The sequence below is a fragment of the Peromyscus leucopus genome, chromosome 6, assembly GCF_004664715.2.
Source record: "Peromyscus leucopus breed LL Stock chromosome 6, UCI_PerLeu_2.1, whole genome shotgun sequence".
Lineage (NCBI taxonomy): Eukaryota > Metazoa > Chordata > Mammalia > Rodentia > Cricetidae > Peromyscus > Peromyscus leucopus.
The window spans coordinates 72,222,154-72,234,298 of record NC_051068.1 but is presented as its reverse complement, the minus strand read 5'-3'; the positions used below and the strand labels follow the sequence as shown (position 1 = coordinate 72,234,298).

The 12,145-nt window shown below is 46.0% G+C and overlaps 1 protein-coding gene across 1 annotated transcript in view; it reads left to right on the top strand.

Annotated features, from left to right (window-relative positions):
- LOC114680909 (myomegalin-like) overlaps nucleotides 1-12,145 on the top strand; it is a 199,198-nt gene that overhangs the window by 34,597 nt on the left and 152,456 nt on the right. The window contains 1 exon segment of the mRNA XM_028854083.2: nucleotides 8,378-8,430. Coding sequence (XP_028709916.1) covers nucleotides 8,378-8,430 — 53 coding nt within the window.

Genomic DNA, 12,145 nt, shown 5'->3' with positions numbered 1-12,145 from the left:
AGATGGCTCAAAGATTAAGAGCACTGACTGCTCTTCCAGAGGACCTCAGTTCAATTCCCAGCAACCACATGGTGGCTCACAACCATCTATAATGAGATCTGATGCCCTCTTCTGACCTGCAGGCATACATGCAGACAGAACACTGTATACATAATAAAATGAAATGAACTGGGGGGAAAAAAAGAATGTGGAAAGTAGGACAGATATATGTTTGGTTTGATGTCTAAATACCGTGGAGACCTTAGTAAGCAGCAAATGTCAGCAAATTTTCTGTCACACCACAAGCCTCTGTCTAAAAACCCACACGGAGCCTAACCCTGAGCCTCTGAACTGTAAGCCAACCCTAGTTAAATGTTTCCCTTTATAAGAGTTGCCGTGGCTGTGATGTTTCTTCTCAGTAATAGGACAGTGACTCAGACACTTGTGTGTGTACTTTTTTAATTCCCTCACCCCCAACCTCCAACCTTTCCCTAAGCCATGTTTCTTAGTTTATGTTTATAGGCATTTTTACAGTAGTACAAACATTATGCTGATCCTTTCTTACTGACAGTATTACTAAATGATTTTTCAAAGTTTACAGTGGATATTAGCCACTATATTAAAAAAAAAATCCCTGGGATGAATCAACTTCAAAGCAAGAAAGGTTTAATATGACTTACGGTTTCAGGAACGCTTTATACCTTTAACTGTGTTCTTTCTCCAGACAACTATAAAAGTTTCAGATCTTTCTGAGTTTTTTTTTTGGTCCCCAGGTCACGTTGTAAACCTTGGTAAAAGCAGCAGGCAATATCCAGGCCACAGCATAAATGCTGCATTGCCTTGAAATTTACCCACCAAGTAAACAGAGCCTTTAAACTCAGCCTCCCACAGAGTCTCAGGGCGTTGATGAAATGCAGGCATGATATTTGACAGAGCATGGCGCGGATGGTCTCTCACCCCAAGAGTTTGCACTTCCTCCCGGAACCTCACCGGCACTACCCTTACTGACAGCACTCCCATCGCGATTCTGATCTGAGCTCTCATGGGAATGGCTCCGAGACTTCTGAGTCACGTCACCAGATGTTGCCACACCACTGAATCCCCCTTAGTCACTTTGCATTGTGGTAACAGCATATCTGAGCTAAACAGCCTTTTTAAAGGGAAGGGTTCTTTTGGCTCCAGCCTCAGCAATTTCAATCTGCGGTTCTCTGGGGCTTTGGGCCTGTGGCGACAGCAGTTGAGTGTGGTAGAGAAAAGTTGCCCGCTGTGTGGTGTCTACGAAGCAAAGAGAGAGAGGAAAGGGAGGACTTACCGTCTCCATCAACAGCACACATGATAGCTGCTCCCGTCCACCAGGCCCCACCTCCCAGAGAGTCCACCACCTCCCATTAGTGCCACATGCTGGCGACCGAGACTCATTTAGCACATTGGCCTTTCTCAGGCCTTTGAGATCCAAACCCTAGCAGGGCTTGAAGTGGTCAGGTAAAGATGTCCTGTGTGAGGAGAGACATGAAGTGCTTTCTGCCTTTGGTTTCTGTTAAGGTTCCCGTCTGAGAGAGTTTGGGAAAAGGAAAGGTAACGTGGATGGGGAATGAACCCTAGAGAAAACCCTTTGTAACTGGACTGGGGAGAAGACACCATTCAATTTCCTGTTTTTAGACCTTTCTCATGTCGCCTTGTGTAGTTACAGCTGTCCTTTAAGACCTAACCTCCATCAGCGTTCTCTGCTTTCCATCGGGTTCCCGGACCCCCACCTCTGTGGAGACTATATGACTGCCTCATCTATGGTCTGAAATTCCTTTAGATACATTATTCTCGAAGTTACCTCTTTGAACCATGTGCCTTCTTCTCAGACTCTACTATGAGAGGACAAGAGCCATGATTTTCTTTTTATTTTTAGTGCCTTGCATGAAAAGAGCTTCTCCACAAATGTTTATGAATCTGGGGTCTCTACAGGGCTGGGGAGGAGGTTCCATTGGTTGAGTGTTTGCTGGGCGACCCTGAGGACCTTAGGCCAGTCTCCAACTCTCATGTAAAAGCCGGGTGTGGAGGCATGCCATGTACCTGCAATTCCAGCTGGACGGGCAGAGACAGGAGGATTCCTGTGACTTCCTAGCCAGCCAGTGTCGCTAAACAAGCCAGCAAGCTCCAGTTTCAGTGAGAGACCCTGCTCTCTAGCCGCCCCCTCCCCCAAAAAAGACGGAAAGAAATAGAGGAAACATCTGATGTAGAACTCTGCCGCCCCCATATGCGTGCACACACATGTACATAAGCCATTCACACCCGAACATACACACCAATGCACACACAGGTTCCTGTAAGGAATAGCAATCACGATCAAGTCCCAGGTTTCTACTGTACATACTGCTCAAACATACTACTCTTCTGCTTCTGAAATTTGTTTATAAGAACAAACTGGAAAAAAAAAATAGAAAGCCTAGCCTTGGCCTTCAGTTTGGAGATGCTAAGCAAGGTGATGGTAAATGGTAGGGTGGGGCCCAGGAAGGTCCTCAGAACTCTCTCAAGCCTGTGGTCTGGGGAAGGAGCTGGAGAAGAACCACATTTGGGAGGGTTTCCCCCTCATATGGGAAGAGAACACAACCCTAGGTTTATTATTCTAGCAGGTAAGACTGAAGAAAAGAAAATGGTGGCGCTTGGACTGCCATCAACTACCTCCAAGTGGTCTGGGACACAGTCTTGGTTCTAAGATCTAATTATCTCATGTATTAAGGGACTAATTATTGAAGCTGATGGGTAACTGATTCCTGACTCCTCTCCCTCTAAAAATTCAGTTGATGGGATTAGAAGACGATGGTACCAAGAGCGCAGTTTGCAAAATAGGGTCTATCGGCCTTGTAGGAAATACCGCCCAGCAGGTTCTGCCACGGTGTTGCTAGGAAGGAGCCTAGGCCTTGCTCCCTGGGCATCATGAGAAACTAGGCTAGTGGGCCAGTGCAGTGCTGGATCTTCAAAGGAGCTGTGTTCAAGCAAAGCATACTTGAGGGTCCTGGGTATTCCTTGGAGTAAATGAAACTACCATTCCCAGAAATGACTGGAAAGAGCCATCAGTCAGTCTAACAGCATTAGAGTGACAGGGGGTGGCAGATGGTTTCCAGAGAGTAGCAATTACGTTCTGATAATTCCCAACTTAATCGCCTTGGAAAACTACAGGAAAGCCAGCGATACATGATGTGAAGTATCAATGCGTTGCTTGAATTTAACATCATACCCGTCACTTATCAGCTGACCAAGACATTACGGGTGAGATGGCATACAGAAATCAAGCAAGTGGACAGCCTGTGAGCAGGCTGTGCCTGGAGAATCTCGCTTCTTTCAGTTAAACAGAACATTGTCTTGGCAAGGTCACTAGCACACGTGATTTTCGTGGAATCATTTTGTTACTGACAGAATAATAATGTCAGGGAGAAAGAGAAAGGTGACGGCTAGTCCTCGCTTACGCAGGAAATTTCTTTTTAAAAGACAAAGCCTCTCGGGGGAATGAGTACATACAGCTATCTGTGTGGGAGAGCTGTGTGTGGCCTGGGGAACAGCATGCTAGCTGAACCGGAGTCACTCGTGGACTTCTTTTGTTTTGTTTTTAAATCTAAATACAGTTCAATTTGAGAAACTAGGACCAGGGATACACATATTTTTTTTTCGGTCTTGGCTAAAACTGAAGAATATACCTGTGTATCTCATCCTTTGGCGTGTGTGTGTGTGTGTGTGTGTGTGTGTGTGTGTGTGTGTGTACAGGCTTGGCGTCTGTGTCTACTCTCCCTCAATCCTCTTTGCACTCAGGTTTATCCGACGTCACAAATGGCAATCCTCTGGACACATACTCAGTGTTTCTGCCCTGCGGGCTCCTTCCTTCCCTTGGGAAGCATCACGTTCCTTCCCAACCTTTTCCAGCAGTGGTGAGTGCCTACTGTCTGGCATTAAGAGAGAGAACTTGAGCTGTTAATAGAGCTAAAGTGATTTTTAAAAACTCTCCTGAGAGATTACAAGTATGCCTTTTAACTCAGTCCTGTCTAAAACTGACCTTTCTATCCTTTTGGTTATCGATCCACACAAGGCAGGCAGCAAGCGCACGTGTGGGTGGGGGAAGGGGAGGCCTGATACACCGCTTTGTTCCAACCTGCCTCTGCTCTGTCAACTGGACTCTGCTGAGCAAGAAGGATTGAGCAAGACCATGTCTGGAAAGAACCTTAGATCCCTGAAGAGCATGCAGATGAGTTTTGTTGTTAAATTTTGTCTTAGTCAGTGTTCTATCACTGACAAAATGCTAGACCAACAACTTGAAAACGGAAAGACTGATTTGGGTTCATTGATCGGAGGTTTTGCCCATGGTCACTGGCTCCACCGTGGCCCTCTGGTGAAGCAGAACATCTCAGAATGAGGGTATCAGAGAGGAAAACCGCCTCCCTCTTGGTGGCCAGGAATCAGGAAAGAGTGAAAGAGGAATGGGAACAAGATATATGCTGAGTGACCTACTTCTTTAACCAAAGTCACACCTCCTAGAGTGTCTGTCACCTTCTGGTCCCACCACCCACTGGAGCCTTTGGCGGGGATGGGGTGAGGGTGGGGGGCATTCCAGATTTAAACTCTGACAATAGAATCTGTAATTAATATAAGGAAATAGAATCTCATATTCTGCTTGTGTGAACATCTGAGGCAATAAAAGCTTGGAGAGGTAAACGTGATACACAAGCAAGCGGGCAGCTTCCCACACAAGTTAATGGATTGTGTGGCGGAGCTGAGAGATTTCTCCTGTGTCTTAAAGTAGGAGCGAAACTCTGCACTTTGTACCAGGGCACCAGCCTCAGCAACATGTGAGGGGCCAGGTAGGGAGGAACAGGACTGTGGCAAGCTGGAAAAGACTTGTCTGTCCTATTTAAAGGGGGCCATTTATCCCTGTGTGAAGAGACAGACCCTCTTATTTTTCAAGGGACTGTAGAAGTGGGTCACCCGGGTGCGGATGGAATAAAACAATGTTGGATGGGTAGATTCAGCCCGAGGGCTGACTGTGCTTCTGAAGGCAGATGGGCAGCCACCTTTGTGGACGGAGCACGCATGCTCGGAGAGCAGCACAGATAACTATAAATTTTCCCTTACACGTATTTCAAGCCATTATTCTGCTGAGTAGTTTTGACATCTACTCCCTCACTTCGACAGGAGGGAGTCTATAAGTGGTACCTGCACTCTCTCTTCCATGATGTGGCTCACTCACAGGGAGACTTCTCAATAAGGATCAAGAAAGGCAGAGGGCCAGGAGAGACAGAAGCTGGAGGTCTACTTTTGGTTAATAACGAATTACCCGTTGTGTGCATTCCAAATGTGTCATGTCCAATACTTTCATGTCCATCTGGTTAACAGAGTGAAGATTTCTATGACTCCATCCCTGAGGCAAACATCAATTTCCAAATAAATGCCAGATTCCCCTCTCCCTCCCTGTGACTGTTGTCTGGCTTTTGAAAGGAGAAACCCTGTAAAGCGTTGTCTGCAGAGTTCTTTTTGGTCACCACTGTCCGGGGAGACCCAATAGCTTAAAGGGTAAATAAGTTCCACAACAAAGCATCTCTCTGCAGAGTAATTACAGCCAGCTCTGTCCCTGCCTTACTTGTGTGCCCACCCGTCTGTCAAAACAGTAACCAGCAGTCATTTAAGACCATTAGCCACTTCCAGGTCATCTTTCTGATTCGTAAAACCACAGTAGCCAAATGCCTTTGAGTGTCCTGAAAGGCTCTTTCCAGTCTGTGTCCCCTGCACAGCCCCCCTCCCTCCTCTCACCCTACTCAGCACACTGGCCTCCTTGCTGTTCTGCATTCTAGTTGCTCCCTCGTGGGGCCTTTGCATTTGCTGCTATCAGCGTAGAGGAGTCTTTTCTCACATACCCCCATAGCTACTCATCGTTCCATGGAGCAGTCTTGTCCACTAAAAACTGCAGTCCCCTGCCTCTGCTTACCTCTGTTCCTTCCCTACATTCACTTTCTCTGTCCCCTCACTGTCGGGTCCAAAGGAAACTCCACTCCCCCAAATTCCAGGGCCCATTCGGTTCCCCTCTACCAAAGGAGCCGTGTTCTTATCACTGTCAGAAGGACAAATGCCTATCTGGGGTGCCTATTAACACACCAAAGCACATGCTGGCCTCCAGGCTCCCTCAGTACCTGTGACTCTTCTCAGCTCACCCTCTACCCTAAACTTCTTCAGCTCATCTGTTTCTCATTCCATAATAACCTATGATTTTAGCTATGTGCTCTCTCGGTCCCCTCTCTCTCGGTCCCCTCTCTCTCGGCCCCCTCTCTCTCAGCCCCCTTTCTCTCGGCCCCCTCTCTCTCAGCCCCCTCTCTCTCGGCCCCCTCTCTCTTGGTTCCCTCTCTCTTGGTCCCCTCTCTCTTGGTCCCCTCTCTCTTTGTCTTCCTCTCTCTCTCTCCTCCCCAGTCTGCTGGCCATGTTTTAGCCTATCATTTTCTTTCTCTCTCTCTGTCCTGGACGCCTCCTCTGGCTGTATTCTCCCTCATATCAACAATAAAAACCCTCCCCTCAGCCGTACCTCAGAATGATCATGCCCTCAGTCTACCCACTGGTCCTTTTATAGAACTTGTGCCCACACTCTATAGATTTGAGTTGTTTTCTCTCACTGTACATTCCATGACTACAGAGATATTTTTGCCTGTTTTGCTCACTGCTGTATTAGGGAAGCTTCAAACAGTGCCTAGACTCTTCTCATGCTAGATGAGAGCTCTGTTCCCAGACTACATCCCTGCCCTTTGGATCATCCTCATCATCACTGGTTGTTTTTATTATTATTATTATTATTATTATTATTATTATTATTATTACTGGTACAACTTTTTGTTTAAAACATTGCTGCTAGGACCATGCATTTGGTCCGTTGGTCTAGCATGGGTGAGGCCCACCTAGGTTCCTTTCGGAGGGACAGGGACACTGACATACAAAAATGTGTACTCACTCAGCATGCAGGAGGCCCTGGGCTCAATCTCTAGTGCTGCCTAAAGTACCCCAAATCAAAAACTCGAACAAAACACAGCACCTAACGACATGTAGGTGTTTGGCAAGTACTTATTGACTGATCTCTGTGATCTTCGCCCTCTCTGTGTAAAGGATGGCAGTGCTTGTCTGTGCTTTGCAGATAAAGCCTTGGCTCCTGGATCACGCCATTACCAACATTTCCATGAATGGATTTAACTTTTCAAAAATTTGTGTGTCAATTTTCTTTTCTTTATTTGAAGTAGGAAGCTACATAGCCCAGGTTTAGCCTTGAACTTACTATGCAGTTGGAGATAGCCTTGTACTTTTAATCCTCCTGTTGCTACTTTCTAAGTGTGTGGTTACAGGCAGGAGCCACCACGATTTGCTCAGGGGTGCTGGGAGCAATCCAGGATTTCATACATGCTAGCCAAGCACTTTACCAGCTCAGCTATATTCCCAGCCCCCATGGGTGTTGATTCTGCTCTCTTTAAAGTTTTTCACTTCCTTCTCTACTGTCTTCCCCACCCCCCACATCTCCTTACTTGAGATATAGAAGCCTCCTGTATGCCCTGCTTAGTTTTCATCCTCAACTTGACACATCTAAGAGTCAGCTCGGAAGAGCAAGTCTCAGATCAGATGGGCCTGTGGCTGTGACTGTTGGGAATTGCCCTGATTGTTGATCGATGTGGAACCGTTCAGCCCACTGTGGGTGGTTCCACCCCTAGGCAGGTGGTTTTGAGTTATAAAATAAGGCTGGCTGAACACAAGCCAGAGCAAAAGGGGCCAGCCAGCCAGCAAACAGCCTTCCTCTATGATTTCTGCTCCAAGTTCCTGGCTTGAGTTCCTTCCTGAATTCCCTTGGGGACGGACTGTTACCTGGGAGTGTAAGCTGAAATAAACCCTTTCCTCCCCAAATTATTTTTGGTCACGTTATCTATCACAGCATCAGAGGAGCGAATTAGAACACCATCCTCTCTTTTTCTCACTCCACATGCCCTCACTCAGCACCCAAACACTCTATTTAAAATCTAAGTATTCTATCCTTTGTTACTATTCATTCTCTAAGAAGGTTCAGCTTGGTCTAGTTGGCTCCATATATTCCTCTAACACATCAGGGACCTTCTTGACTTCGGACCCTTGCTGTTGCCTCCTGATAGAATATTCTTTTGTTCCCACTCTTCATCTGGTTGATAGCCTCCTTGCGTGGCTCTAAAGGTCCCTTTCACTATGCCTTTATACTAGTTACATTCTCTATGCTTTTGCCAGCGTTGACCACAAGAGCAGTTAATACATGTCAGAGTTCAGTGGGTACCAGTGAAGAAATGGGTGAGAACACACAGATGTACCTCAGGAAAGGAGCCCTGGGATGTGTAACTCATGAATTAATGTATTTTTTTTTTCCCCACAGACGTTATTTTGGAGAAGATGATGGGGAGATGGTACCCAGAACAAGTGCAGCAGGTAAGGATGCCATGGTCGTGCCCTTTCATGTCACTGTTTCCCGCCATTCCCCCAAATCTAGTCCCTTGATTCAGGGCCCCTCTGGCTCCTAATGGGAGTCTCCTCAAAGTTTTATGAATTTCCAAATTTGCACACACCGGCGCAGTATATATTTCCCTAGTTGGAATTCCCCAGTGGGGAATTTTATACTGTATGTGATTATATAAGCTAGGAGGCAGCACAGTACAGTCAGTCATAACACAAGTACTTCTGTGAATTCTTCACTTTTAATAAGGCTAGCATTGCAAGATTAGAGCCACTTGAAAATGAGTAAGATAAATTCTGCCATCAAAATGACATCTCTACCCCAATGCCCCATTAAAATGGGTATAGTAATGATGTCACTCTCAGAGGTAAGATTAAACGATCAAACTTCTTATCTAGAAATAAGCATGTCCTATATCTTGTTTACTGTTCCTATTAATGCCATCATAATTATAGCATACACACACACACACACACACACACACACACACACACACTCCTGCACATGTGCCAGCTAAAATCAAAGTACAGATCTCTCTCTCTCTCTCTCTCTCTCTCTCTCTCTCTCTCTCTCTCTCTCTCTCTCCCTCCTTTAAGACAGGGTTTCTTTATGTAACCCTGGTTGTCTTGGAACTGGCTCTGTAGGCCAGGTTGGCCTTGAACTCAGGGATTTGCCTGCCTCTGTCTCCCTAGTGCTGGCATTAAAGGTGTGTGCCACCACACCGGCTCTTTTTTAATCTTTAAAAAACATATCTGAAGTGATGTGTTTTATGCTAATATTTTTTGCATACTTTGCCATTGCTTCATCTCCTCCCTTGTCTTCCTGTCCCATCCCGGCCCGTCCCCTCATCTCCTAGAGGCCCCAATTCCACCTTCACGCCACACACATGCTGCTAAGGCCCACCTACCCTCCTCCACACTCGAAGGCCTTCTCCTCCCCTCACAGTCTCTTTCCTAGTTTTAGAACCTATACTCACACTCATAAATACATATGAAAAGTAAAACATACAGTCTACATATAAGAGAAAGCATACTATGCTTATGTTTGGAGTCTGGCTGACACAGATTTCTTTCAGGAAATACCTTTCTCAAAGACATGCCCCCAACCTGAGGATTTCATTCACTTGCTAAGTGTTTAGCCTTTTTTTTTTTTTTTTCATTAATGGTTCATGTGTTCCATGTAGAAATCAGGTCTTAATTTGAATGCATTAAAGACTTCAGCATCCCCTAAGCTTGGTATCCAAGTGGCTGAGGAGGCTGTTCAGTCAGTAGAATGCTTGCTGGTGTGCACTTGGAAGCCCAGCGCAGGAGAGGCAGAGACAGGAAGATCCTGGCCTGCTTGGGAGTTCCAGAACATTGAGAGACCATGTCTCAAAATACAAGATGGGTGATTGTAGCTAGAGTCTTTCTGGTCCTGCCTGGCCCACAGTCAGGACAAATCTCTCTACCCACCAGTCCCGCAGTGGCTCAGACCCAACCAAGGAAACACACAGAGACTTATATTGCTTACAAACTGTATGGCCATGGCAGGCTTCTTGTTATCTACTTCATCTATCTTAAATTAACCCATTTCTATTAATCTATACTTTGCCACGTGGCTCTTACCGGTACCTTACATCTTCCTTGTCCTGGTGGTGACTGGCAGTGTCTCCCCCTCTGCCTTCCTGTTCCTTCAGTTCTCCTCTCTGTTAGCCCCGCCTATACTTCCTGCCTGGCTACTGGCCAATCAATGTTTTATCTATCAATCATCTACAGCAGGTGATGCCTGAGAAACACTACCCAAGGTTGACCTCTGGCTTCCACACACATGTGCGCACACACACACATACACATTGATATTCAACTGTGTATATTCAGTTCAGATGTTCCCAGGATACCATATTTAACATTTTTGGGTGTCTATGCCCTGCATTTTGAGCCAAAGATCTAAGAACTGGGACAAATACTGAAAAGGAATGTTCAAGATGCCTACTATTGACAGGCATTTGATGGACTGCTCCCGTTAGTTATTTTCTGTCTTCAGTGTGAGATTTCTGTGAAAGTGTCATTATCCTCATGTGCACGGAGGCAGTAAGACTTAGAGAAATGAAGCTATCTGCTTAAAATTGCACAGTCTGCAAGCAGTCCGGATCTGAGTCCAGCCTCAGAGGCTCAGCGCACCTTGCCAGCCCTACCCCATCCATTTCACTGCAGTACGGCTTCCTTCTGTTGTATCATTTGCGCCCCACTCGGTAGCCTATGTGACGTCATCTAAATGGGAAAGGGACCATTCTCCCCACAATTCTGAATTCAAAAATCACATTTACTTAGAAACATTTTTAGTACACCAACAAAACAGGGTCAACATCATCATTGTCATTTTATGCCATTGTTATTTGTGATCTCAGAGTGCTATTAAATAAATGAACAGAACAACTATTTGGTGGATGCCTCATCAAAGACAACTGACACCAGAAAACAAACAAACAAACAAACAAAACAACGACAACAAAACCCTATATACAACTCATTTCCCCACCAATAAAACTAGCTTGAATTTCCTTTGCTTTAAGCCCCTAAACAACATCAGGCATCAAGGACCATCAAGCACAGAGCAATCTGAACACATGTGCAGTAGTGTGTGAATTTTACAAAACTAAAGATCCCGCTTACAGTGTTCAGTTTGAAGACAAATGACATTTCCGGTTGTCATTCTTTAAATGAGTGATGTAATGGAAAGTCAAACACATTGGGAAAGGAACAACAAAACCCAACGCCAATGCTGGCGCCACTGCGGTGAGCACGGCCCGTTCCCTCGTCACCTTTCCGATACGCTTTTTCTTTTTCTTGCCCCCTCCCCAGTCCCCCAGTGCCTTCCCTCTTGCAGGAGACTTTTCTCTGTCTCGGAATACTGCAATATTCTTTCTACATTTTCTTTATCTTAAAAGGGCTTCCTTCCATCAGAGCCGCTTCCTAGCGATGATCCGATGATCCTCAGCTGTTCCTCCTTATTCTCCCAGTTTCCTTGCAGAGACGGGTCAGGAAACTGGGAGATTGGGGCAAGGAGTTTTCGGGACAAAGCAGATCAAAGAAAAAGATGCACTCTCTCTCTTCTCTTTTTCTCTCTCTCTCCCCCTCTCTGCCAGCATAGTAGACATTTCCATTTCTTATTCACAATTTGTTGATTCGCCTTTACTTTTTCTTCAAAGTTCCTTTTCCATTGAACACAGATGAACTTAAATCTCTTCTGAGGACATGAAAAACATCTGGGTAGGTGAAGGGAACACGTCAGGACGTGGTCCCCTGTCCTTACGTTCTGTGTTTGTCAGCTTTCTGTCACTGGACACGACGACTTCTGCGGAGATAGCTGGAAAGGAGGATTCCCTTTGGCTCCCGGTTTCAGGGGTCCCAGCCTGTCATTTGGCTGGCTCTGTTTCCCATGTGGCCTGTGGTGAGGTAGTACTTCACAGAAGGAGCCCGTGGCAGAGGAAACATACCCACCTCATGGCAACTGAGCAGCCAAGAGAGAGGAAAAGGGCCAGGGTCCCAATAACTTCTTCAAGGGCTTGTCCCCAGTGACCTATCTTCCTTCTATTGGCTCCAGCTTCCAACTCCCACTAGTGCTATAGGCTGGGCCAGTGAGCCTTTAGCATATAAGACTTCAGGGGATATTTGAGATCCAAACCATGACACAGTTCTTCGGGCAAGTTTA